Source organism: Panthera tigris, chromosome E1, assembly GCF_018350195.1.
Source record: "Panthera tigris isolate Pti1 chromosome E1, P.tigris_Pti1_mat1.1, whole genome shotgun sequence".
Classification (NCBI taxonomy): domain Eukaryota; kingdom Metazoa; phylum Chordata; class Mammalia; order Carnivora; family Felidae; genus Panthera; species Panthera tigris.
This window is the reverse complement of record NC_056673.1, coordinates 40211770-40238268: the sequence shown is the minus strand read 5'-3', so window position 1 is coordinate 40238268 and position 26499 is coordinate 40211770. Positions and strand designations below refer to the sequence as shown.

At 51.8% G+C, this 26499-nt stretch overlaps 3 protein-coding genes across 4 annotated transcripts; 1 reads left to right on the top strand and 2 right to left on the bottom strand.

Moving 5' to 3' along the window:
- Nucleotides 1-83: 83 nt before the first annotated feature.
- On the bottom strand, nt 84-5730 carry KLHL10 (kelch like family member 10). Its single transcript, XM_007087648.2, has 5 exons — nt 5369-5730; nt 2730-3219; nt 1399-2016; nt 737-886; nt 84-498 (listed from the first exon to the last, which is right to left on the bottom strand). Exons 1-5 carry the CDS (start codon nt 5560-5562, stop codon nt 124-126), a joined length of 1827 nt encoding a protein of 608 aa, XP_007087710.1. The 5' UTR covers nt 5563-5730; the 3' UTR covers nt 84-123.
- On the top strand, nt 3218-14477 carry NT5C3B (5'-nucleotidase, cytosolic IIIB). Of its 2 annotated transcripts, none has more exons than XM_042967651.1 (9): nt 3218-3320; nt 6733-6831; nt 7410-7479; nt 7566-7612; nt 9658-9743; nt 10226-10315; nt 11248-11410; nt 12536-12736; nt 13871-14476. In XM_042967651.1, the coding sequence occupies exons 2-9, from the start codon at nt 6745-6747 to the stop codon at nt 14003-14005; spliced, it is 879 nt and encodes a 292-aa protein (XP_042823585.1). In that variant the 5' UTR covers nt 3218-3320; nt 6733-6744; the 3' UTR covers nt 14006-14476. The 2 variants fall into 2 exon arrangements, with proteins under 2 accessions (XP_042823585.1, XP_042823584.1); XM_042967650.1 differs by lacking the exon at nt 3218-3320 and adding an exon at nt 6379-6484 and having other exon boundaries at nt 13871-14477.
- A 2031-nt stretch (nt 14478-16508) lies between these two features.
- Nucleotides 16509-25899, bottom strand: FKBP10 (FKBP prolyl isomerase 10). Its single transcript, XM_007087646.3, has 10 exons — nt 25580-25899; nt 21585-21730; nt 20956-21145; nt 20691-20836; nt 20111-20300; nt 19810-19955; nt 18892-19084; nt 18336-18478; nt 17972-18135; nt 16509-17610 (listed from the first exon to the last, which is right to left on the bottom strand). Exons 1-10 carry the CDS (start codon nt 25822-25824, stop codon nt 17425-17427), a joined length of 1749 nt encoding a protein of 582 aa, XP_007087708.1. The 5' UTR covers nt 25825-25899; the 3' UTR covers nt 16509-17424.
- Between the last annotated feature and the right edge of the window lie 600 nt (nt 25900-26499).

Genomic DNA, 26499 nt, shown 5'->3' with positions numbered 1-26499 from the left:
GCTCCCTTAAGTTGAACATTTTCCAGTACTCTTACAAGTTTAAACACTGCATTTATTTAAAAAAAAAAAAAAAAAAGAGGTAATTCTTATTGCTTAGACTCTTTATTAGCTAAATGAAGAGGCTCATACAGGTAGGGTACTTGTCGAAGCGGAGTATTTTACTTCATCTCGCAGTGCTAATCCTGTGAAGTTGTCCCGTCTAGCCGCATATTCCCCGACGTTGGCCAGCCCCGGCACCACACAGCAGCTCAGGGCGCTGCGGTAGATGCTCATGTCATGGGCGTCATACCACTCGTCTGTCTTTTCATCATAGCATTCCACGTTAAAGGTGGTGGTAAAGCCGTTAAAGCCGCCCACCACAAACAAGAGGTCGTCTACCACCTCGATGCCAAAATTGCTACGAGGATTAAACATAGTGGGTATTGTGCGCCAAGTGTTAGCTACTGGGCTGTAGGCTTCCGCACTCCTAAGTCGATTTGCTCCGTCAAAGCCACCTACCTATGGACGGCAAGGGAAACATGGTTGACTGTGAGCCATTGCTTCTGTTCACCAAGGAAGAGGCCTTCTTGGGGCGGGGGGGGGGGGGGGGGGACGACCAGTGATTTCATACCTCCCGCTTTCCATTATTCTCCATGGAAAAAAATGCTTTCCAAATGCTGGCCGATAGTAGCGTAAACCAATTTGCGAACAAAAAAATCCAGAGCTATCGTTTTTGTGTGGTACAAGATAAACTCACCGCATAAACGTGTTCTCCGTAGGCAATTACGCCTATTCCACTCCTCCTGCTTCTCATGGGTGCTATGACTGTCCACTGATTGCTCTCAGTGTTGTACACTTCTGCTGTGAACAGGCACTCATTTCCATTAAAACCACCACATATGTAGACCTGTGTGACGAGCGGCCCATGGTTATTAAAATCGTTACCTCTGGGGAGCAGAAAGAAAGGGTGTACGCATGGTGGTGGCAAAGGGACCCCTCTGATACCAGTCCGTACACTCTGAGTATCTTTTTCCCACGTGTGCACGCGTCGCTTTTTTCGTTGAATGTTTATTTTGAGAGAGCGTGAGAGGGGAAGGGGCGGGGCGGGGGGGAGAGCAGTGGACAGAGGATCTGAAGCGGGCTCTGCACTGACAAGAGAGCCCAATGTGGGGCCGGAACCCATGAACCGTGAGATCATGACCATCATGACCTGAGCCGAAGTTGGACGCTTAACCGACTGAGTCACCCAGGTGCCCTGCCCCGCATGTATTGGTTTTTAGTGAGTAAAACCTAAAAGGACAGTTACAAAGGGGCACTAGTTGCAGAGTCAGTACTGCAGCGTGGGTGCTGCCACGTCTATTTTCCATCCACCCCCAAACAAGTACTTCTGGGCCTGGTCTGCCCCCTCCCAATTCTTACCTTCCCATAGAGCGTGGTGGCACTGGCGTCACTCCTCTGCTCGTGCATGGGGGCGATGAGCGTCCACTGGTTGGTCTCTGGTTCATAGCGCTCAGCAGTGTTGAGACGCACGTAGCCGTCAAATCCTCCCATGGCATAAATAAAATTGCTGAGGACTGTCACACTGACGTAACAACGACGGGAGTGCATCGGGGCCACCTGGTGCCACGTTTTCTTGACTGGGTCAAAACGCTTAACGCTATTGAAATAGTCTACACTGTCAAACCCCCCAATGATATAAACGTAACCTTTCAAATAGGCTGCCCCATGGTAGGCACGGGGACTCTCTTCCTCACAAGTGACATTCACCCATCTGTCTGCCCGAGCATCATATGCCTCAATGGCATTGGTGGGGCTCCCACCACTCCAGCCACCAATTGCAAATAGGATGGCGTAGGGCAGGCGGGGCCTGGTGAGTGGGTTGGTGAAGTCAGAATTGGAGGGTCCATTCATGTTTAGATCATACATGGCCTTTAGGGCATTAATGATGACTGGCTTGCATTCCTCGCTGTCTTTGACGTAGTCGTTCATCTTAACATTGTTCATGAAGTACTCAGCATGCATTAGGGCCAGGCGAACCTGAGAAGGAAACACAGAAAGTCAGATGAGGTGAAGGTACCTGGAAAACCCATGTCCTTAACTCCCTGTTTACAGTCTGCCTTTGAATTGCAGCAGGGTCCTATTTTACTTTGTGTTTGTTTACTTGTGTTTACTTTGTGTTTACAGCTCACAGTTTTAAATATTTGTTTTTCAGATGTGGTATACATTTGGATGCTGACAATGAGCTAGATAGAAGGTCACAGAGCTAGCCCCTTCCTTGGCCACTGGGCAGTACTATTAGACCATAAAAGGCTGTGGCAATTGTTCAGTCATTGAATATTTACGTTTCTCTGTATAAATAACCCAAATTAGCCCCGGATGGCTACAATTGTGTATGACACTCGTGGTTTGGTGTCTAGTCCCACTTCTGCCTGGGGTTTGGGGAAACTCACAATAAAAGAGGGTGAAAAGAAGGCCCTTTAGAATTCTTTTGAAGGCCTTGCCGTCTCTTTCCCCCACTACCAGGGAGAATTTTGGTCAAAGAATATAACAGAAGGAACTAGCAATGCCAAGAGCAAAGAAAATTGCACAATTCCGCAGAATAGTAGGAGATGGCCTTCTATGTAAGTGTGTGTAAATACAGCCCCGGAATCTGCCAAACATCTGAACGCAGCTCTTTGCACAGTCCCTCCGGGATAAATGAACCAAACATGAGCAAGTAAGCATCCCACAAAAAAATAACTAAACTTGACCTTGGGAAGCAAAACTGAAATATGCTGCTTCCTGTTTTGGGGGTCATGAGAAATCCATTTTAAAATGGCCTCAAATACAGCATCTTCTTGTTTGACGTTGAGCTCGTCTTTCTCAATGATATCCTTCAGTTCACTGACTGAGAGCTCTAAAAACTCGGCCGAGACTTTCACCATCTCCTCAAAGTTGTGCAGTATGAACATGTAGGCCTTCTGCCTCAGCTCGGGGCAGTAGTAGTAGTCTGTGAACTTGCAGATGCCGATACAGTTATCCAAACACAGCTCCGACTTGAGGAACTCACAGCAACCCCTAACAATACCCATGATGTTGAATTGGTCTGCAGCAGCCAGCAGTTTCTCCACATTGTCCGGCGTGATAGGGATGGTCCGGGTGTATGCATATTCAATAATTAGCTTCATCATGTCCGGGGAAATGCCAGGAATGTTGTATACCTTCTTTTCAGTGTTGTTCCAGCCACTTGTAAACAAAGCTCTGGAAAGAAGAAAGAAACTAGTAGCCACTGAAACATTTCTCTCCAGTTTCTCTCCCACCTTTGTTTGTTGAGAGTTTGGAAATTTCTCAGCTAGTGCACAGTGAGTATGCCGGAAACAAATTGGTGTGAAGAAGGGGAAGGGGAGGGTAGAGTGCGTGCTTTATACAGTGGGCAAGAGAACCTTGCCAAGAACTTTGACTTCGGTCACTCTTCTTCTCCTCATGGTAACTAAAACTTTCCCCCATTTTGTGGATGGAAAAATTGGGCTCTAGACCTGGAAGTAAGACCTAGGTCTCTTCTATCCCAACTGAAGTCTACCTTCCTTCAGGAAATTAAACTTGAGCAGTAACGCTTTTTTAATGAGCACTGTTAAATTGACACATAACCCAGAATCTGATCACACCTCTTACTGCTATCTCCTGGGTCCAAGCCACCACCATCTCTCACCTAGATGATTGGGAGTAACCTCCTAACTGATCCCCGTGCTTCTGCCGTTGATGCCTCTGGAGTTTACAGTTCTACCCCAACCTCCTTACGAGTTTATGTTCCTCTTCCACTCAGAACCTTCCACTGAGATCCCTTCTGGCTCAGAGTATTATTATACAAAGCGCTTCTCAGGGAGCACAGAAGTCCTCTGAGATCGGGACCAGTAATACCTCTGGCCGCTTCCTCCCACCTTCCCCCTTATTGCATTCCAGTCCCACTCGCCTTGCTTTCCTTGAATGCACCCAGAGGTGCTTCATTTTTGGTCCTTTGTACATGCTGTTGCCTCTTCCTGGAAGGTTCCCCCTCTGCAGACCTCATTTCTCACTCCCACGTCCCCTTAAAGTCTTTGCTCAAATGTCATTTTGTCCGCAAAGAGATCATCCTATTTAAAATCACCACCCTCCTCTCCATACCTTCCTTTTTTCCCCCAGCACTTAATCTGCTTTGTGTTTTATTTATTGAACGCCTGTTCCTCCTACTAGAAGGTAAGCTTCATGAGAACAGAAATATTTCTCTCTTTATTCATCATTTCCAGTACCCAGAATAGTGCCCGTCACAAAATAAGCACTCAATAAATAATTATTGAATGAACAAATGACTACGATCCCAAAACTATGTATTGGGCTCCTACTGTATAGCTAGGTACTTTTTAAGTTGTTGAACAAGACAGAAGTCCCTACCCTGATAAATTTTTGCTTCCTTTTTCTAGGTGGTTTAAAGAAATATGGATCAGATTCTTCTCTAGAGCAGGGGTCTACAAACCTATAGCCTCTGGGCCAGATTCGATCCGCCTCTTTTTTTTGTACCGCCCATAAGCTAAGAATGTTTTTCACATTTTTAAATGGGGGGAACAGAATACAAAGATTCTGTGACACCTGGAAATTGTAATAAATTCAAATTTCTGTGTCCGTAAATAATTTTTTTGAAACACAGCCATGCCCTTTCATTTAGTATTGTCTATGGCTGCCCTCCCACTATAAAGGCAAAGTATAGTCATTGTGACAGAGGCCGTATGGCCTGCAAGCCTTAAAATATTCACTCTCCGGTCTTTTTGTAGACCCTGTTGTAGGTCTAGATGAATGAGCATTTTTAGCAACAGATGGGACACATTTATCATATGTTCATCGGAATTGATTACTCAAACATTTTCGGCTCATGAACAAAATAGCTCTGCCATTTCCTGGGTGACAGTGGTTGTGGCCTAAACTCCCTTTATCTTCTGGTAAATATTTCCTTGATGCTTTCCCGCATCCTCCTTCCCATGTCCTCAATCCTTGTTAATTTATCACCCTGTTTGAGATGGTCTCTACTGGGATAGGGGCACACGGGGCAGCTGAAGGGGCACTGTCCTCTAGGTTTAAGTAGGAAATCCAGTATGGTTGCCTTCCCAAAGGTATGCTAGGGTGAGAATCAAAGGGAAAAAAGCACCTGGCCCACCAATAGTTGGTTGGAATCCAGTTGAAAACCAGAGAGAAGAGGCCCCAGCCCCAGTTGTGTCTCTTCAGAAGAGACACAGGAAGACAAAGGAACCAGGCTACAGGAGCCCAGGGTTTTGACAGTGTCCCTCATGTAAGGTGACAGGTTGGGAAACATGAAATGAACCAAAATGTCTCAGAATAAGCCCAAGTACCCCTTCGGCTTAGTTTGGCAACCCTGTTATACCTAAAGTAGGAACTGCAGCTACAGAGGATGTTCTTGTGGGCATTGAACTCAAAGCCATTGACCTTGATGACCACGTCGCAGAGCTTGCCCTCCAGTCTAAGCTCGTTAAAGATCTCACAGGTCATCGCGCTCATCTTCCTCTCCATGTGAGGCTGGTGGAAACGTGTGGAGGCCGCCGCGCTCTCCATCTCCATGGCACCCTGGGACCAGCGGAGAGAGACTGCTCTCCTAGGGTGTCGGGAGGGTTGTGGGGGGCCCCTTTAGCCTGCTGTCGCTCCTTTTCCCTACTACATCTTTCATATAGGGCCCATCAGGCAGCCCAAGTTCCAGGATCCTGGGCTCGCAGTGAGCTCACTCTCAGGATTGTGCTCTCAGATTCTGGAACTCTGTCCTGTCCCTGTCTTCCTTCCTTCTCCCCTCCCCCACCATTCAGGCTGAAGGCCACCCCACACCTTCCGAGCCCTTGAATCCAGAACAGGACTGTGATCACCCACACCATAGAAGAGTTTTTATTTATTCCAGTTCCTGTTGCCCACTTCAGTTGTCCAGTTCTGGATGAGTGTAGCATCAAGCTGCCCTCTTCCACTGCTGAGCACTTGTCTCCCCAGACCCTCAATTCCAGGAAACCAAGTCAGAGGAGGCAGAAGGGAGTAAAGCTGATTAGAGTTCACGCTGGCCCAGCTGTCCAGGGCCTTCCTGCCCTGCGGACTTGTGTCAGCCGCGCGTTTTCTTCTGTGATGAGGAGTGGGGCCGGTTAAGGACCTTCTGGATGTTTTCCAGAAATCACTCTATGGCTCCTTCAGATCCGCTCCTTTCCTGCGGCTTTTTTGTCATGCAAACTTTAAGTCGGGAAACGACCTCTCCGGCCAGGGGTTTTGCTCTAGGCAGTGGTACCCGGTAACCCCAGCTCTTGGGACCCTCACCCGCCTCAACACAGAGCCCTCAGCCGGGGTGCTCCCCGGCGCGGGCGCCTCCCGCCCCCGGCCCCGCCTGCCGCCCGGCCCTCGGCCCGCGGTCCCTCGGCCACCGGCGGCCGGCGACGCCTGCGCAGTGCGGCGGCGGGGCGGTCGTTGTCCCGGCGCCGTCGTCCCGGCAGCGAGCGCCATGGCAGAGGAGGTGAGGCGGGAGGTAGCGTCCGGCGTGGGGCGTGGGGCGGGCCCCGACCCCCGGGGCGCTCCGAGGCCCCCAGCGGGCCGCCTGGGCCGCGCCGCGCCACCCCGGCCAGTAGGCGCCGCGGGCCAGGCCGAGCCCCTCCTCCGCTCCCCGCACCCCGCCCGGCCTCGCAGGCCTGTCGAGCCGGCCCCGGGCTCCCCCTGGGCCCAGCGCGGTGCGGGGGTCAGCGCTTCTCTCGGGTCTCGGGACAGGTGAGCACCTTGATGAAGGCCACGGTCCTGATGCGGCAGCCCGGGCGGGTGCAGGAGATCGTGGGCGCCCTCCGCAAGGGCGGGGGAGACCGCTTACAGGTACGGCCCGGGGGCGAGGTGGGGCGGCTGGGGAGGTGACCTGCCCAGGGGGCCTGCCGGCGCTGCGGCGGACACTGCATGCCCTCATCCCCTAGAAATGGCCAGCGGCCTGGGGGGCAAGCAGGCTGCCCCGCCCGATTTGCCCTGGGTTAGAGCCCACCTGCCCGAAAACCTAGATTTCAAATTTGTCAGTCATGCCCTGCTGCCGCTTCCTCTAATTAGGTCGAAAGCACCCAGCACCAGACCCAAAGGCCTTATTTCCACACTAGCCCGGCCAAAGGGCTCCCCAGGAAGCTGCAGATATGGAGATGGGTCACCTTGGGAAGGACCCAGGGCATAGAGATGGCAAGGCAAGAGTCAGAGTCCTGTCAGCCTCCAGCAAGAGGCTGGGCCTCCTCAGGCTTAGCAGGCTACTACCTGGGATTAGTTCTCCCTTCCCCCCTCTGGCCTTTCCTAGCTCCTGCAGGGCTTTGCCCACTGGCAGGGCCCTGAGCTGTTTTGCCTTGCATAATCTTCCCCCACCAGACAGGGCTACATTGGAAGGAGCCTGTGTAGACAGCATCTCTTTTGCATTTTAGGTTATTTCTGATTTTGACATGACCTTGAGCAGGTTTGCATATAACGGAAAGCGATGCCCTTCTTCTTACAGTAAGTCACATACTAGCTTGCTTTGTGGGGCTTAACAAGATGGTGGCTCCTAAGTGGCAAATAAAAGGAGTTCTGTGTTTTTGCAGACATTCTGGATAACAGCAAGATCATCAGTGAGGAGTGCCAGAATGAGGTACGTCACCCCCCTTTGTTCAGAGACGGCTATCAGGTGCTACTGCAGATGGTTCTTGGTGGCTCTGGTGGACCTTGTGTCATACACTGGGGTAGTGTTTCCTTTATGTCCAACACATGTGATGATTGGTGGTTAGAATATGGATGTGATGCCTGTTGCTAGCTGTGGAGTTTACAAGGGACTTCAACATTTTCTATTTAATCCTCCCGCAACTCCGAGGGGTGGATAGAACCATTATTACCTCCATTTAGCAGATGAGAAAACAGGGGCGCCTGGGTGGCTCAGTCGGTTAAGCGGCCGATTTTGGCTCAGGTCATGATCTCGCGGTCCGTGGGTTCGAACCCCGCGTCGGGCTCTGTGCTGACAGCTCAGAGCCTGGAGCCCGTTTCAGATTCTGTGTCTCCCTCTCTCTGACCCTCCCCCGTTCATGCTCTGTCTCTGTCTCAAAATGAATAAATGTTAAAAAGAAATTTTGAAAACAGAGGCTTGGAAAGGAGAAGCATGTCATTCAAGGATCATATGGCAAGACATGGAGAGCCTGGTTTTCCCATAGATCCGATTCTGTCCCAAACTCACTTGACTGCATTGTGCTATTTCTTTGATGATATAAAGAATAGAGCCGGGCCCGCTGTGCGTTTCTCTGCTGAGCTCTTGCTGCCGAGTAACTCTGTCATTTAGCTTCATTTCGTTAGGAAATTCACTAAGTTATATACTAAGTGGTCTTTCGGTCTGTCATATTGGTCAGCTTTTCCAATACTCACAGATTGCTTGCTGTTAAGATAGGCAACAAATTCTAGATAACTCTTCCTTTTCTAAAACCTGTCTCTCTGAGATACACTTTTAGCTTTACACAAGTTCTCACACCGATTACCTTCAGCAAGTCACTTTTTGTGGCTCCTCATGTGTCTGATCTTATCAGCTTCCAGAAAGCTGTATCCACAAATAAGACAGCAGGTTTGGGTCCCCTCTTTAGGATAATGAGGCTAGGGAAAACTAAGATTCTGGGTGTTGGTGAGCTCCTGAAAAAAGTCATAAAGCAAAGCTTATGGATGAAATCTTTTTTCTTTTTTAAAAATGCTATTCTTCTGTTGAATTCTCTTATGCTTTTAGAAGACTGTTCTCACACCCCCAAAAACGCACACATTGAGAACCTCAATACATTTCGGGAGCTTTCTCCCCTTGTCTGTGATCTTTGTACTTAACTCTCTTTTCGAACTGTGGTCAGGGACTCCACATTAGCTCTCATAATATTCTGAGATTGTGCCTGTATTAAAATTAAAATCCTTTACCCAATCGGTTCCCGTTTTTATTGGGTGCTGTTATTGACGGACTCTGTGTGACACACAGCTCCCGACGTGGCCTCCCTAGCCAAAGTTCCTGGCCTGTGGAAGGAAATCTTAGTAAGAAGTACATGTACCTACTCGCAAGGTGGTTCGCCCGATGTTGGTGTTGTGTTGGTTATCCACTAACACGCTGGGTCCCAAACTTGACTTCTATGATTTTTCTACTTCCATTTCCATGACTTTTGCCATATCTTGGTGATTTTTACTACATATTTTACTTTAAATTGGCCTATTATTAAAAATCTGAATGCAGTTCACTTAGAAAAGAAACAACCTTTGTGAAAGCATGAGTTTGATGTGCTAGGGTGTTTTTTTTTTTTCTTTTTTCCTTAATATGCACTAGAATGAATCTAAAACTACTAAAATGAAAACTGTTTATCCACGTACCCCCTAAAGTCACCTCAGCTCCCCCCTGAGAAAGTGTATCCCGTTTGGGGAAATATAGCATTAATCCCTTCTTACTGGTTAAACCCTGCTGACTGAGCTAGTGAGAACAACAAAATCCTAGTAACTTCTCACCTGATGGCAAAAGGTCTTCGTTGATTCTTAGACCTCATGGGATGACCAGCTGTGCAGATCGGTCACTCCCTTACACAGAGTTGCATCTTCTAGGTGATTCTTTTTCTCAGGCTAATCGGTGGGACTTTGCTGGGGAAAACTTGATGCAGACTAACGGCTTTTGTCTTCATTGGGATGTTCCAGCTCAAAGCGCTCCTTCACCACTATTACCCAATTGAGATTGACCCACACCGGACCGTCAAAGAGAAGTTACCTCATATGGTAGAATGGTAAGTGACGGTGGTGTTGAGCCGCTCCTGGCCCTCATGGTGGACTGGTCCACCTATTAGAACAAACTGTCCAGCCACCGTGGGGCGACCTGTGGCCACTGCTAGAGTGGGGCCCCACTAAGAGTCTTTGGAATGAGGTAGAAGCCCCTTGGTTTGGGGGGGGGATAAGTGCTTTGGGAGATAACTCTCCTATTGGAACAAGTATTGCTGGACGGAGCCCCAGTTCCCCAGAACGTGGGGGTCACCGAGGGAGGGATTCAGAAGAGTTCTGACTTCAGCAGTTAGCTCACCCAACCCTTGTTCCTGTGGCTGTGGTGTGGCTTTCTTACCCTCTTCCTTTTAAGGACAGCCAGAGTCTTCAGGAAGTGGCATGGTGGATGAGGCCTCCCTTAATCCTTCCAGAAGGGGACTTGGCCCTGAAAAGAGAACTTTTACTTACTTAGTGATTTGAATTTGGTCTTTGGTGGGGTGTCCATTTCTAGGTGGACCAAAGCTCACGATCTCCTGTGCCAGCAGAAGATTCAGAAGTTTCAGATAGCCCAGGTGGTTAGAGAGTCCAATGCAATGCTGAGGTAAGCTTCTTGCTCTGGAAACCATTTGAAACTGGTTTGCTCACCAAAAAAAGAGTCTGGGAAGGAGTAGAGGGGAGTTAGTTGCTGGGGGAGCCAGAAGAGACATAGCACCATGAGTGGCTGTTGCAAAGAAGGTCTTGCTTTTCCTCTCCGGATACAGCTGAAGGATTTCCCGCGTTGGGTGCATCCTAGGAAGCTGTCTATTGCCAGTGGATATATTATGAATATGACCAAGCCTTGCTCTCCTAGAACAAACAGCATCTAGCTCATTTTCTCCAATGGTAAAAAGACACTGGGGTCACCATGGTGGCTGGCGTTCTTAGTCTAGACATGGGAGTTGGCTGGCCTGGGATTCTTGATCATTAGTGGCCTTCCCAGTGCAGCTCTCTCTGCTGGCATGTTTACTGGAGGAGGGGTGAGGGCACAGAGAGGGAAGAGCCTGCTCTCGAGGATTGGGTGTCCTAACTGGGGAGAGCCATGAAAAGCCAAGAGAGTAGAGACACATGCAGATCTAGTAAGTGCCTGGGTGGGGTTCGGGTGTTTCCTCAATGAAGCTGCCCCAGAGAGCTGCCTGGTTGTATTTTGCTGGAACAAAATAAGGCAGAAACAAACCAACCAACCAAAAGCCCATTTATATGAAGTTCAAGGATAGGCACAGCTAATCAGCGGTGATATGAAGGGAGAATGAGAGGGGATGGCGTTGGTTGGGAAGGGACAGAAGGGAACCTTGATCTGGTTAGTAAGTACATGGGTGTATACAGATGTAATATTAGTTGAGTCGAACACTTAAGATTAGTGCACGTTAACCATTTACTGTATGTATTTTATGCCGCAATCTAAAATGTTTTTAAAAAGAAAAAACTTAAAAATATATCACCCAAGGAGAAAAGAAAGACTGGTGGAAGAGGCGGAGTCCATTCATCTCTTTTCAGGGAGGGATACAAGACGTTCTTCAACACCCTGTACCAGAACAACATTCCCCTGTTCATCTTTTCTGCGGGCATTGGTGATATCCTGGAGGAGATTATCCGACAGATGAAAGTGTTCCACCCCAACATCCACATTGTGTCTAACTACATGGACTTTGATGAAGACGTGAGCCAGATCTTCTTTAGGCTGGGGATGGAGAGGGATGGGGACTTCCAGCCCTGGGGGCAGCACCCGCAAAGTTAGCCCTGACCTGGGGAGGGAAGGGAGGGAAGGCATGCTGGCTTCTTGCTTCAGGCAGTTATTTCTTTCTTTATGCCAGCTAGAGACAGTTATTTCCTCTTTATTTTTGTTTTTTTTTTTTTTTTTAGAAAGAGAGCACGCGCATGCGCGTGCACAAGTTGGGGAGGGGCAGAGAGAGAGAGAGAGGGGGCCCGAAGCAGGCTCCAGGCTCTGAGCTGTCAGCACAGAGCCGGACGCGGGGCCCAAACCCACGAACCCATGAGATCATGACCTGAGCTGAAGTTGGATGCTTAGGCCACTGAGCCATCCTGGCGCCCCCTAGAGACAGTTACTTCTGAAGGACCTACCTTTTGGTGTTTGGCTGACAGCTCTCTGCCCCGGGGTTCAGCCAGGCCCCATGTCACTGCCCTAGGTCCTATGCCATCCTAGGTACTCAAGGGCTTAGACTTTGACTTGTTTTCCTAGAGCCAGAGGTCAGCTGCTCCAACTCACCCTTGCTCTGACTTCTTCCCCTTAAAACCAATGGCTGGAATTTTCGTCCCTTAAACCTGTGGCGAGGACATGGCCCGCAGCTGGGGTTAGCACACATGTAGCCTGAACAGCGCCTGTTTCATGGGTTTCATGCTTCCACCAGAGTAGGTGATCAATACTATTTGGTGGTCCTTGTTTGTTGGAATCAGGGGTAACAACTTCTTTTTTTGTAAAAGGCCAGGTAGTAAATATCTTGGGCTTTGTGGGGTGGACTTTATGATCTGTCACAACTACACAACGTAAATTTACGCAATGTCAATTCACTCTGCTGTGAAAGAACAAGCAGCCACAGACAAGATGGAAACAAATGAGCCTGGCTGTATTCCAGTAAAACGTAATTTAGAAAAATAGGCCCAGTCTGGCCTATAGGACCCAGTTTGCCGACCCCTGGTTTAGACTACAGCGAGGTTTTGGCATTTCTGTGGCTCGCAGGACTCCCCTTTCTCTGCGACAGAGACGGTGGAACACTGGCTCTAGCTGGGTCCCTATAGCCCTTCTGTCTGTCTCCTGATTATTTAGGGTTTCCTACAGGGATTCAAGGGCCAGCTCATACACACATACAACAAGAACAGCTCCATTTGTGAGAACTCCGGGTACTTCCAGCAGCTTCAGGGCAAAACCAACATCCTCCTGCTGGGGGACTCCATGGGGGACCTCACTATGGCCGATGGGGTTCCTGGCGTGGAGAACATTCTCAAGATTGGCTTCTTAAATGACAAGGTGGGTATGGGACCAGACCCTATCTTAGTGGCTTGCTTCTTTCTCTTTTTTAATTTTCTTTTAAAGTTTATTTTGGGAGAGAGAGAGAGAGAGAGAGAGAGAGAGAGAGAGAGAGAGAGAGAGACAGTGCACACATGTGAGCCCCTGAGCATGAGCAGGGGAGGGGCAGGGAGAGAATCCCAAGCAGGCTCCGCCGTGTCAGCACAGAGCCCAGTGCAGGTCGATCTCAACCCAACCATGAGATCGTGACCTGAGCCGAAATCAAGAATCAGATGCTAAAACCAGCTGAGCCACACAGGAGCCCTGGCTTGTTCCTTTTTCAATCCCTGTTAACTAATGCCTAGCGAACACCTTCTGTGTGCTAGTCACTGTTAAGTATTAGAGGTACTAAGGTGAGCTACGAGCCATGTTCGCAGGAAAACAAAAGAGATACCCCGTGATGACAGCTGGGTTCGGCACATGGCATGACAGTGGGACTCAGAGACAGGGTCACTGGAGCCTGCACTTACTATTTGGTGCCACCATGTTCCAGGCATTTTAACCCATTTAATCCCTACAGCAACTTTTTGAGGTAGAGACTAATATGCCTTGTTTTACAGATGGGGAAACTGAGGCAAGGAGGTTAATCTGCCCACGGTGACATAGTTTAGGAACTGGTAGAGCTGATTAAAGTCCTCCTAAGTCATACCTGTAAGATATGATTGAAATAGGAGATGTCAGTATTCAGGAGGTGGGTTTGCAGTTCAGAGAACAAAAACACAAGGACAGACCAGAGGCTGACAGGGGGCGAAATGGTCAAAAGGGGGCACAGTATGGTGTCAGGCTACAAGGCCACCAGTCCTCCCCTCAGCCAGCAGGGGCTGAAGACCTCCAGAGTGCTTGAGCCTTGGGAAAACTCAATCCAGACGGGTTAGAAGTACATCTGGTTTTTAAATTTCAATCCTTGTGCTGTCCTTTGGACATTGACCCAAGGGTCAATCGTGGCACCCTGTACCCACTGCCATCCAAAGGGCAGGTCCCTGTAACGTCGAGCTGCAGCTCGGATGCCCTCCCTCCCCTGCCCCAGGTGCCAGGGAGGCAGAGGCAGAAGTCAGGGCATTCTGGGGCCTCTCGATCTTCCCTTCCCCGGGGCAGGTGGCAGAGCGGCGGGAACGCTACATGGACTCCTATGACATCGTGCTGGAGAAGGACGAGACGCTGGACGTGGTCAACGGGCTCCTGCAGCACATCCTGCACCGCGGGGACTGGATAGAGATGCAGGGCTCCTGAGTGCAGGCCAGGGTCAGGCGCGGGGGGCTGTGGAGAGGTGGGAGCCTCGCCAAGAGGCCGTCCTGCCGAGGGCGCTGCTTCTCCCAGGGCGGGCAGTGAACAGTCCAGGGTGGTGCAGCTGGGGAGCCCGTGCCCCTCCCTCCCCTCCCAGCGCCCAGGCTCCAGGCTCTGGGAAGCCCTGCCCGGCAGTGGGAGGGTCCACCAGGTGAACATGGGACCTGCAGGGTGTTAGCACTCTAACTAGGGACCATCTAGCCCAGGGGTTCTTTTTTCCCCAAATTTTTAAACACGGAAAGCTGTGCTTCAAACAAATCTAATGTGTGAAACAGATCTAAATAAAAAAAGGGAAAAAAACCCAGCTGTTCTGATTCAGGGGGTGCAGGGCAGAGCCCGTACCTCTTGGTTTTGGAGGAGCAGGAATCTCCAAGAAGCCACTAGGGCTCTATGGCACAGAATTTCAAAACCACCGAATTCACAGGCACCTGGCTGGCTCAGGCAGTGGAGCGTGTGCCTCTTTTTAAAAAAAAAATTTTTTTTTTAATGTTTATTTATTTTTGAGACAGAGAGAGACAGAGCATGAACGGGGGAGGGTCACAGAGAGAAGGAGACACAGAATCTGAAACAGGCTCCAGGCTCTGAGCTGTCAGCACAGAGCCTGACGCGGGGCTCGAACCCACGAACCGTGAGATCATGACCTGAGCCGAAGTCGGACGCTTAACCGACTGAGCCACCCAGGCACCCCGAGCATGTGCCTCTTGATCTCGGGGTTATGAGTTCGAATCCCACGCTTGTTGTAGAGATCACTTACATAAATAAAATAAATAAAATATTAAATAAATAAATAAATAAATAAATAAATAAATAAATAAATAAAATACATAAATAAAATATTAAATACATATATAATATAATACAATATAAATACATACAATATACAATAAAATACAATATACAAAATACAAAATATTATACAATAAAATACAATATAAATACATAAATAAAATATTAACAACAGCAACAACACTGAATTCACCCACAAGACCCTCTGAGCATGAAACGTGCTTGGGGGTCAGGGTGGGCAGGCGGGGTTGGAAGGGTGTGTTTCCGACCTGGAATGGTTTGACTTTAGGCTGAGGTATCCATTAAACTTGAAATCCCACTGGGATTGGTGGGATCTGGCCAATCCTATCTGCTGAATTCCCTCTTTATGGATCCTCAGAGGGATCCAGGACCACCAAGATGGGTGACTTGATTAAGGGGAGCCAAGACTGGGACCTGAAGGGAGAAGATGCTCTGTGACAGGTGGGAGTGATTTCTGCTCTGACATCTTGCATCATTAGGCTTCCTTCAGAGCTCCTGTCCCGTGTCCCTTCCCTGTTGACTTGGATGGTCAAGGACTAACTGAATTCTCTAGGGTACCTTTTGAAGAGAAAATGTAAAGCAGCCAGTTTCACCCGGCATTTTTTTAGCCTGTCCTCCAAGAGATTCACCCCCTCATCCTGCTGCAGAGGATGCTTGTTGTGGGACACTTGCGTTTACCTGCAGGTCCAAAGGGACAGGTAGTGCTTGCTGTAGGTGCGTGCCATTTAATCCTTCACAAGGTCCCTGAAAGCAGGCATACTTCTCATTTCCGGGTGGCTTCAAGAAGACTAGAAACTTGCCCAAACTCCATAGCTAGGAGCTAGAGCCAGGATTTGAATGTTTCTGACCCAAGCCATACTGTTTCTTCTGCATCGTGCCTTCAAACGGGCTTCAGTTCAGGGCTGGCCTGTTAGCTTCTGGGAAGGGGGCGGTTACCATGCGAGGCCAGGTCTGTAGCCACCGTCAGATCCGGAGGTGTCTTCTGGATGCTTTGGGTCCAGGAGTGTCTATTACTGGCCACGGGAAGAGAAGTCATGTGTCTCAGGGTGCTGGATAAGAAACAGGTGCTTGTGGGGACAGGTCGGTCCAGGGAGTCCAGCACCAACTTTTTCTCTCCCAAGCTTCCCCTGCTCCCCCGTCCTCTCTTGGCTCAGGTCATTTTTGTTGCACTGGCCAGAGTCCAGCCAGGCAGGCGAGGGGCAGATGGCCTGCAGACTGCAACTCTGTTACCTTTCCTTTAGGCGGGAGGGTGGATCCGGCAGGTGGGAAAGGCTGGCCGCCAGGAGCAAGGAGAGGTGGGGATAGCTGAGTACTGGAACCAGTTTACATGGAAGAGAGGATTCTGACCTGTGAGGTTTGATCTAACCCTTGAGTCATGTCTGAGGTCAGGGACCGCCTCTTTGTTCAGCTGGGATGGTTAGGAGACCCGGATCATTTCTCCACACCTTCCTGGCAGGCCCCTTTGTAGATGCCCACTCTGCACCCTCCCTCCGGCAGACTGGGGGTCCCTTTCCTTGGGGAGGGCCCCGGTTAGGCCTCAGGAGGCAGGAGGCTGAGACCGAGGGACACAGTATCTTGAGCTGATGAGGTATGAAGAGACGGCCCGTTTTGTTCCCCTTTCTTCCCCAATCTTTGGATCTGAGGGCCTCCCCGCCATATACACAATGAAAGAGCACAGCCTGAGGTGTTTGGTTTAGTCTTTTATTTGGCACAAAGGAGAAAGGGATCTGACACCAATTTAGCCTTTTGAGTGTGCAGAGCTCTGTCCACTCCCCTCTCACCCCAAACAAGCCCCTCTTCCAAGTTTAACTCTGCCCTGAAACCAGGATTTCCCAAGGATTTCATAGCCCTAAGACCCATCCCAGTAGTTACCCTTCCTACTCTTCTGGTTCTCTGTCCCTTGGAGAAAGCAGCTTTCCTTAGGGATGAAAGGCAACGCCAAACCCAGCCCTGACTGCAGCACCCCAGGGGCCTTCAGTCACTACTGGGTGTAGTGAGGGGGGATGGGATAGGTGTGGGGGAACAGGAAAGGGGGGAGGCCCTTCCTAGAAGCCAGCCAGAGCTGAGAGAGGAAGGCTGAGGGTCTGGACAGTCCTGGTTCATGCTCCTGGGAGCTGCTTCGACACAGAAATGGGGGCTGTAGGGGGGGTGCTTGGGGACGGCAAGGAAAAGTACAGATAAAAGGGAAGCTTGGGGAAATGAAATGGTGAGCTCGGCTGCTGGCCATGTTCATTGTATGGTGATGCGGAGGGGAGGTATGGGTGAGGGGCCAGCAGTGGCCCATCCAGCCCCTAGACTCCACCAATCACCGGATTGGCTTTGTGACTCCAAAACTTGTAAGTGAGGGGTGTGGGGTGGGAAGAGAAAACCTGAATAGAGGTCTGTGCTGTGGATTTTACTCTCGGGCTGGTGGCAAGACCAGAGTCATCTCTGACCTCCCAGCCAACATGCCAGCACAGGGGAGGGTGACCCTTGGAAGGTCAGCCCCACCGCCCACTGTCCCCCCCCCCCCCACCCCGAGAAGTGGGCCTTTGCATTTGGGCCCAGGCCCCTGCCCTTCAGAGCTCCTCATGGACTCGCTCCTGGTCTTCGTCTGACTTCAGTTTGAGCTCCTCAACAGTGATCTTGCCATCCTGGTTGCGGTCCTGGTTCTGGAACATGTCTGCTATGGTCTTCTCTGGGTCCTGCCCAGGCATGAGGCGTCCTTTGCCCTCACTGACTTGAGCTTTGATGAAGGCGGAGAACTAGGAGCCAAGACAGCCAAGGGGAGAGGGGAGAGGGGAGTGAGGGTCTCGCCTGAGTGGCGGTGGGTGGCCTTGGGAAAGGCCCTGGGGCACAGGGAGGCACAGAGGAGAGAAGAGCAGGTGCTGGGGGCCCGGGTGGGGCCCAGGCAGAGGGTGGGTGTGGAGGACAGGCAGCATTGGGGGGGTGGGGTAGGTTGCATGAAGAAGAGGCAGGGACAGGGGACCTAAGGCGCAGTGACCCAGCGCAAGGGCAGAAACAGGCACAGACAGGACAACAGACGTAGACTGTGTTTGCTTCATGCCACCACACGGGGTGGTGGTTTCTGTTGGGGTGACCGCACGGAGTGAGCTCCTCACCCACCTCCTCCGGGGGGACCTCGCCATCCTTGTTGAGGTCCAGGCCTTCAAACAGGTTGACAGGAGGGTCCTCGTGCCACACAAACAGGTAGCCGGTGGGCAGCCCCTCCTCCCGAGACACCAGCTCCACCTCAAACAGCAGCACTGCGCTGCCCGGGACACCCCGGGCTGGAGGGAGGGAGGACAGAAGGAAAGCGTCCCGATCAGGCCGGGGTCTGAGCCCAGTGTGCTCCCTAGCCCACACGCCTCAGTTTCCCCTACTGGGCACACGGGATGTTTACAGAACCGTTGGGAAGGCTTCCCTCACTCCTCCCACCAACCGCCCAGGCCCAAGGCGGGCGGGGGCAAAGGACCAGTCTGCCCCTCACCTCCGCTCTCTCCGTGTGCCAGGTGCGGGGGCACCACGAGCTGCCGCCTCTCTCCCACACACATGCCCTGCAGGCCCGTGTCCAGGCCTTCGATCACCTTATTGGCCCCCAGGGTAGCCTCCTGGGGGTCCCCGTAGTCGTGGCTGGGGCGGGGGGAGAGCAGATTCCCAGTTCAGCACCCATCCTCGTCCCAGGCAGGTTCACACCCCAGCGAGCCCGGCCCTCCCCGTTTCCCAGTCACTTCTGGTGCCCGCCCCACACAGCAGAGCGTGGGACCGACAGTTCAGAGATGGGGCGCCCTCCCCGTCTTGCCGCTGCCCCTGAAGTGTAGCCTGGAGGGCTCCCCTCTCCCTGCTTTGGTTTCCCCTCCACAAACAGACCTCCAGACTGCCAGCCTCACCCTTCCAGTCCCGCCAGTAAAGAGTCTCAGCTCCTCGTGCCCCAACCCACGCTCGCTGGATGGGAACTTATGGGGGAAGCACGAGTGGAGGTGCTCGGGGACTCCCCACGCCTGGGCCCACCCACCTGCCCAGCCCTGGCCCCGCCCCGGACCCACGAGGAGAAGAGCTTGGTGCCATCCAGCAGGGAGCAGTTGTAGTGGTAGCGAACATAGTCCCCAGACTTGGCGGTCTCGTTGCAGGTCTCAGGGGGCCGGGACAGTATCTTGATTTCCACTGGATCCTCAGGGTTGTGGAAGTCAATGACGTGGACGTCAAAGATCAGCACCGCGGAGCCAGGGATCTTGTCTCCTGGGGCCAGAACGGGGAGTGGATCGACTCAGAATCCAGGAGGGGCTGCTCAGGCCTCCACGGAGGCCCCTACACCTTCCCCACCCTGTGTTTTCCAACGAGGATGGGATGGGGTGTTCGTCCCCAGGGTCAATTCTTCTTCAGTACCTCTTGTGGGGGTGAGGGGCAGGGGAGGGGAGGGGAGGGCCACGCCAGTTAGAAAGCCCTTTACACACATCATCTCGCAACTTCCCAGTGACTTACCCTGTTGGTCAATGTCCTTAGTCCCATTTTACAGGTGAGGACACTGAGGCTTCCAGCAGAGCTGGGTCTCAAGTCCAGGTGCTTTCTTTTTTTTTTTTTTTTTTTCTTTTCCTTTTTCAATCATCTTTTTCTTTCTTTTCTCTTTTTTATTAATAACTTATTTATTTTTCAATTTACATCCAAGTTAGCATAAGTCAAGTCCAGGTTTCTTTGCTTCCTAGAGCTACACTGTTTCTGTCCTCCCATAGCCACCCCCGCCTCCCCAGCTCAGGAGTCGGCTGCCCTTCTCCAGTATAGAAGGGAGAAGTGAGGGGAGGGGCCCTGGAGAAAAGGATGGAGTCTGTGTGGCAGAAGGTGGGTGGGTGATGGGTTTCGAGGCAAGAGGGGCAGAGTGGTGGCTGGACCGGCCCTGTGCTGGAGAGGTCGGGGAGCAGTCTGTGGAGCTGCCGAGACGGTGACCGCGAGAACAGGGACATGCCTACCAGTCCCGTTCTCCCCATAGGCGAGGTGGGGGGGTATGGTGATCCTCCGGCGCTCCCCCATGCAGGCGCCCTGCAGCCCCTGGTCCATCCCTGGGATGATGTAGCCCCGCCCCACATAGGTGTTGTAGGTGTGGTTGCGGGAGTAGCTGCAATACAGGGCGGGGAGGGCGGGCCAGGGGGTCAAAGGAGCCCCTGCCTTTCCAGGCAGGATGGAGCCACCTGCAGCTGCGGCCCGGGTGACCCCAGATCCCGCCTCAGCTTCTTGGGCCTTCCTCCCGCCTCCCCCCCACCAACCACACACCTGGAATCAAAGAGGGTGCCGTCCATCAGTGAGCCATTGTAGTGGTAACGCATGAAGTCTCCGGCCACAGCTCTCCGGACACAGCCAGGAGGTAGCTCCAGTGTCTCCAGCTGGACGGTGTCCTTCGGATTGTGGACATCAATCAGTAGCACGTGGAAGACCAGGGAGGCCTGTGGGGGGATCACAGTCCCTGGGGAAGGGATAGACTTGAACCATACAAGTGGTACAACTGGAGAGCAAACCAGGGCTCCTTCTTGACTCAGGAAGGCCCATGTGGGCACCCTGTAAAAAGGTGCTAATTCTGCTCTCCAGAGACGTTTCCATGCCCTCAGCAGCCCTGTGTCTTGCTCTCCCTGTAAGGCGTGAGCTGGATTTTCCCCCGGGCCACCACCAGCCCATCCTAAATGATTGTGTGAATCAGAATAAAGCACCCCTTCTTAGTGAGATCACCACCAAGAGCTAGATTTCACCCCTACCCTACTTGCCTCCTTGGCTGAGTGCCTTTGTGCAGTACACAACCTGAACAACTGTATACGGCAGCCCTCTTCTGAGGAATCCCCGAGTCCCTGTCTGCCCTCACCATAGCCTTTCTCGCCATAGGCCAGGAACGGAGGGATGATGATCTTTCTTCTCTCTCCAGGACACATGCCCAGCAGCCCCTGATCCATGCCCTTGATCAGCCAGCCAGAGCCGATGTAGGTATCATAAGTGCCGCCCCTACTGTAGCTGCAGAGAATGAGGTAGAAGTGATGCTGCTGGAGATGGGAGAGGCCGGATGGGACCCGGACACCCTCCACATCACGCCACACAGTCCCCAGCCCCCCAGGACTCCCTCCGGCCCTCACCTGGTGTCAAAGGCAGTGCCATCCAGCAGCGTGCCATTGTAGTGGTAGCGGACAAAGTCGCTGTCCTGGACCGTGCGGGGACAGTGGGCTGGGTGCAGCAAGGTGCTCACCTGCACAGTGTCTGCCTTGTTCCACACATCCAGCAGGACCACATCGAAGTACAGGGTGGCATCCGGGGGAATGAGCCCCGCTGTGAGGGTCCAGCAGCCACAGCTCACGTTCGGTGCAGCTCCCCCAGACCCCTCGCCATGCCACGGTCCCTAGGGCCCCAGGACTCCCTCCGGCCCTTCCCTCGTATCAGAGGCAGGACCACATTTGCTGCAGCCCCAGGGTGGTGGGTGGAATGGACATTTGAATGTCCAGCTTGGCCCCTCCCTCCACCACTCCTAGTGCCCCTTCTCCCTAGTCAAGCTTGGATCCCACCCAGGGCCCTGTCATCGCCTTTCCCCCGACTCCAGGGCCAGGGGACTGAAATTCTAGTCCCAGACCTGCCACTATCCACACTGCATGTTCAGTGTGACCTTGGGCAAGTCGCTCTCCTGCTCTGCGCTTCAGTTTTCTGGCCCTGGGGTCCTCGATTCTGACTCCTGTCTCCTCCATCCCCGTGCGGGTGCCCCGACCCTTCTCACCCACACCGATGCTGCCGTAGCCCAGGTGGGGAGGCACAATGAGGCGTCGCCGCTCGTTGACACACATGCCCATGAGGCCTCGGTCCATGCCAGTGATGAGGCGCCCCACGCCCACCACGATGGCCACTAAGGTGCTTCGGTCATAGCTGGGGGAGAGCGGAAACAGATGGGAGACACTGGCCTCGGGCCTTGATCGCATACATGCACAGGCGCGCGCGCGCGCGCGCACACACACACACACACACACACACACACACACACACTCAATCCCTCTCCCTATCACAGGTGTAGGTCCACATGCTCCTGTCTCGTCTTCACGCCTCCCCCTAGGTCAGCCATGACTCCCACCGTAACAAGATGGGCTGTTACACAAGAGGAGTCCCCCAGGAGGCCAGGAGCTTTTATTTGCCCGGGATAAGGGAGGGCTGTGCAGGCCTGGGAGCTACCACCATCTGCTGACAGCAAAGGGGTGCTAAGTATGGCCTAAAGGGGAAGGGAGCATTTATTGAGCATTTACGATGTGCCAGATAAATGCTTAGCCTCTTTTACAATCACCTACTTAATCCTTTCCCCTGTGAAATGGGCATTATTGTTTTCATTGTTCTGAAAAAAAAAATTTACATTCATTTTTGAGAGAGAGCGTGTGCAGGGGAGGGCAGAGAGGGGGAGACAGAGGATCGGAAGTGGGCTCCAGGCTGACAGACAAGTCATGACCTGAGCTGAAGTTGAACGCTTAACCAGCTGAGCCACCTGGGTGTCCCTGTTTTCATTTTTCTTATGACACAAATTGAGACAAGAGACTGAATGACTTGCCCAAGGTCACACAGCTAATATGCAGTCTGCTCAACTCCGTGTTTGTGCCACTGCACCAATGGCTTTTCCAGGGAAAGGAGGGGGAAGCAGAGCTGACTGAGGGTAGGGATTGGTTTCCAATTTTGGAAAGGCCTATTCTAAAATTGCCATGGCTTTCATTTTTATTTTATTTTACTTCTATTTATTACTTTTTGTTGCAGTATAATCGACATACGAGATTTAGTTTCAGGTGTACAATAAAGTGATTTGACATTTACATACGAGATCATACTTATTGCATAATAAGTGTAGTTAACATCTGTCACTGTCCAAAGTTAATACAATACTATTTTCTATACATTATATCCCCATGACTTATTTATTTTATAATTGGAAGTTTGTATCTCTTGACTTTTATTGGCTTTTTTTTTTTTTAATTTTAGAGAGAGAGAGCTGGGGAGAGGGGCAGAGGGAGAGGGAGAGGGAGAGAGAGAGAGAGAGAGAGAGACTCTCAAACAGGAGCTCAGTGCAGAACCTGATGTGGGGCTTGATCCCACAACCCTGGAATCATGACCTGAGCCCAAATCAAGAGTCAGAGGCTCAACTAACTGAGCCACCCAGGCACGCCAGGCTTTTATTTGCTTTTAGCTACAGTTTTAAGTTTTCAGAAGTTAAGGGAGGATGGGAGATTTGTATTTAAAACAATTTTTTTAATGTTTATTTATTTTTGAGAAAGTGCGCACAGATGGGGGAGGGGCAGAGAGATTAAGGGAGACAGAATCTAAAGCAGGTTCCAGGCTCTGAGCTGTCAACATAGAGCCCAACGTGGGGCTTGAACTCATGAACCGCGAGATCATGACCTGAACCCAAGTCGGATGCTCAACGAACTGAGCCACCCAGGCGCCCCTAAAATTTGTTTCTATTATTTTATTTTTTACTGTTTTAATTGTTTATTTTTGAGAGAACATGCACACGTGAGAGTGGGGGAGTGGAGAAGAGGAGGGGCAGAGAGAGAGGGAGACAGAAGATCCGCAGAGGGCTCTGCAAGAACTGAACCAAGAGGGGCGCCTGGGTGGCTCAGTCGGTTAAGCCTCTGACTTCGGCTCAGGTCATGATCTCATGATTCGTGAGTTGGAGCCCAGCCACAGCGACAGGCTCTCAGCACAGAGCCTGCTTCAAATCCTGTCTCCCTCTCTGCCCCTCCCCCGTTTGCGCTCTCTCTCTTTCTCAAAAATGAAAGAAAAGAAAAGAAAAGAAAAGAAAAGAAACATTAAAAAAAAGAACTGAGGGGCTCCTGGGTGGCTCGGTCGGTTAAGCGTCCGACTTCGGCTCAGGTCATGATCTCATGGTCCGTGAGTTCGAGCCCCGCGTCGGGCTCTGTGCTGACCGCTCGGAGCCTGGAGCCTGTTTCGGATTCTGTGTCTCCCTCTCTCTCTGCCCCTCCCCTGTTCATGCTCTGTCTCTCTCTGTCTCAAAAATAAATAAACGTTAAAAAAAAAAAAGAACCGAACCATGAGATTATGACCTGAGCCGAAGTTGGATGTTTAACTGACCCAGGCACCCCTAAATTATTTTTTTTTTTCAAGTTTATTTATTTATTTATTTATTTATTTATTTAGTAATCTCTACCTCCAACATGGGGCTCGAACTCATGACTCCAAGATCAAGAGATGCATGTTCTTTTGACTGAGCCAGCCAGGCACCCTGAGAGATCTTCATTTTGATCAAAGGGGTTAAGGGGTTAGGAAAGTCTTCCAAGCTCAGCACTGCACAAACTGGGGCCAGTCTGGCTCCTACAGTCCCACCAAGGAAGTCATCCCCTGCTCCCAACCCCTCCCTGGCTTGGGCGGTGCTTCTGGCCACTGTCCACACCTCATTTTGCCCACTGAGCTGCTTCCTTCACAGTGCTCTTGTGAGGGCCCAAGCACTGCACAAAGTTCCTACCAGTTAAACATGATAAGGGCACCCAGTCCTCCCCAGAGTCAAGGCTAATGTTCCCTGAACTTGCCTTGGTATTTGCAGGCACTATGTGAAGTTCTTTCATTCATCATCTTGCTTAAGCCCTATTATCTGCCTTAGGAAGGGAGGATTTAATTTTCCAGATTGTTTTTCATCTCCATTTTTTCAGATAAGGAACATGAGGCTTAAAGAGGCCTAATTCCTTGTCCACGGTCATTGGCTGGATTTGAACCCAAGGTCTTGGACTCTGGAGTTCATGTTCTTAATACACTGCCTGCCTTCCAAAGCCATGGAAGCTAATTTCCCGTGGGCTGAGCTGTGTGCTTTGGGAAAGGGCCTAAGAGGGACTGACTTCTAAGGATGAGGTGACTGGGACCTGAGGCTTAACCGAACAGCCCTGCCCTGCCCCCACCAACAAAAGTGACTTGCCAGAGCAGACTAAAAGGCCTGATCGGATCAGAACCCCATCCTTCAAACCCCAAGCCTGGCAAGATGGGTGGCAGCACTGGCCTGGTAGAGCTAAGATGGAGGGAGGTGGGGGGGGCGGTGGTGCAGGGAGACCCAGAGAGGGAGGTATGAGAACCCTCCGGGAGCCCAGGGGGGCAATGCCCAGCCATGTGACACGTAGACAGATAGGGTCCCTATCTGTCCTACACGGAGCTATGCCCTACACTCCTAGATCCATCCTGCTGTCTTACAATGTTCACCCTTCTTTAACATGCTGGTTGCTTATAACCCCCACCGCCTCCAAAAAAGTTCTATTGACTCTTCTCTGGTTACAAAGGCACTGAAACCTGGGGCTGGAACCAGAAGGGATTCAGCCCGGGTGGAAAGGGAGGGGGTCCCAAGCTAAGACCACTGGAGGATTCACATGCATCAGGGACCATGCCCTTCCCCCCAACGCTGGGGACCAGAACCTCCTCGCTGCCATGTCTTTAAATAAAGCACTGTTGAGTAAATAGAGCAGTTCACCTTGATCATCAAACACTGGGGAATGTGGGGAGTTTGTCGTGAAAGAAACTGGGGTCCTTTAAGAGGTGAGGGCTTGAAATTAAGGGCAGGGAAATCTTTGGGAAGATGGATGTCTGGGAGCCCCCAGCCTCAGGGTGCTGTGTTAGGGTTTAGGAGATCATGGAGTAAGTAGGGGATGCAGACACATCCTAAAAGGGCAATTAGGGATCCCCAGGATAGAGACAGCCTGGCCCCAAGGGGAGGGGCGAGTCTGAGGGCACCCAACCCATTACCTGGAGTCAAACTTCTTGCCATCCTCGAAAGTGCCGTTGTAGTGGTAGCGAACAAAGTCCCCCATCTGCACTTCCCGGGGACAGGTCCTGGGGATGTGGTACCTTTCGATGACTACATCTTCCAGGGGGCCCCCGGCCGGGCTAGCACGGCCCAGCCCCCTCCCCACTGCCTGTACCAGCAGCAGCAACAACTGCAGCAGGGGGAGCCGGAGGAAGGTGCGGCTGGGGGGCACCGAGCGGAACATAGTGCCTGGAGCTGGGACCGCCGGCAGTGAGGGCGAGCGAGGGAGTCGCCGCCGACAACCTCCTTTCCCCCTCCTCCCGGAGCTGGCTCCCCCCCTTCCTGTCCTTGGTCCCCACCCCCGCCCTGGCTAGTCCACGTGGAATGGGGGCAGGGGAGAAAGAGCTGGCGGGGCGGAGGACGGAGGGTGGAATGGGAGGAGGGGGCAAGGCTGAGTGTGGGAGTCCAGGAATGCACCACAAAGAACTCCAGATCCAGATCCCCCCCCTCCTCCCTATCTCCCGGGGCTCAGCGTCCTGGGGCCTTAGCCTGGGAGGGAGGTTCGGGAAAGCGGAGAAGTTGGAGCTGACCCCCATTAAAAGAAAAAAAAAAAAAAAAAGAAGAAAAAAAAAAAGAAAAAAGTTCAGTGTCTTTTTTTCCCGAACCCCTGGGTCCTAAAGCCGGACTGAAGTATCCCTTGTTTCTTTCGTTGGCCTCCCCCCCAAATCTAGGCCTCTCGAGGTGGCTGGTGAGGCTCCAGAATCTGAGGGGGTGTCTCGGTACTCCCCCCGCCCCACATCCCCACTGTCTCAGCGATGGCCTCTCCAGGATCGAGCTGCGTGGTCCCGCAAAAGCTGGACAGTCAGGAAGATCCCGCGCGGGGATGGACCTAGGTGGGCGGCAGCGAGAGTGATGTGTG

Bases quoted from the DNA above. Each gene is read 5' to 3' on its own strand.
- NT5C3B (XM_042967650.1), top strand. The intron at 7,480-7,565 runs GTAAGTCACATA...GTGTTTTTGCAG, and splicing joins GCGATGCCCTTCTTCTTACA to ACATTCTGGATAACAGCAAG. The intron at 7,613-9,657 runs GTACGTCACCCC...GGGATGTTCCAG, and splicing joins GTGAGGAGTGCCAGAATGAG to CTCAAAGCGCTCCTTCACCA.
- KLHL10 (XM_007087648.2), bottom strand. From the start codon at position 5,562: ATGGAGATGGAGAGCGCGGCGGCCTCCACACGTTTCCACCAGCCTCAC. The intron at 887-1,398 runs GTAAGAATTGGG...CTCGTCACACAG, and splicing joins CCACCACGCTCTATGGGAAG to GTCTACATATGTGGTGGTTT. The intron at 499-736 runs GTGAGTTTATCT...TGCCGTCCATAG, and splicing joins ACGGAGAACACGTTTATGCG to GTAGGTGGCTTTGACGGAGC.
- FKBP10 (XM_007087646.3), bottom strand. From the start codon at position 25,824: ATGTTCCGCTCGGTGCCCCCCAGCCGCACCTTCCTCCGGCTCCCCCTG. The intron at 19,956-20,110 runs GTGTGTGGTTGG...CCTGTATTGCAG, and splicing joins GGCACCCTCTTTGATTCCAG to CTACTCCCGCAACCACACCT. The intron at 19,085-19,809 runs GTAGGCATGTCC...TTCTGGCCCCAG, and splicing joins CTATGGGGAGAACGGGACTG to GAGACAAGATCCCTGGCTCC.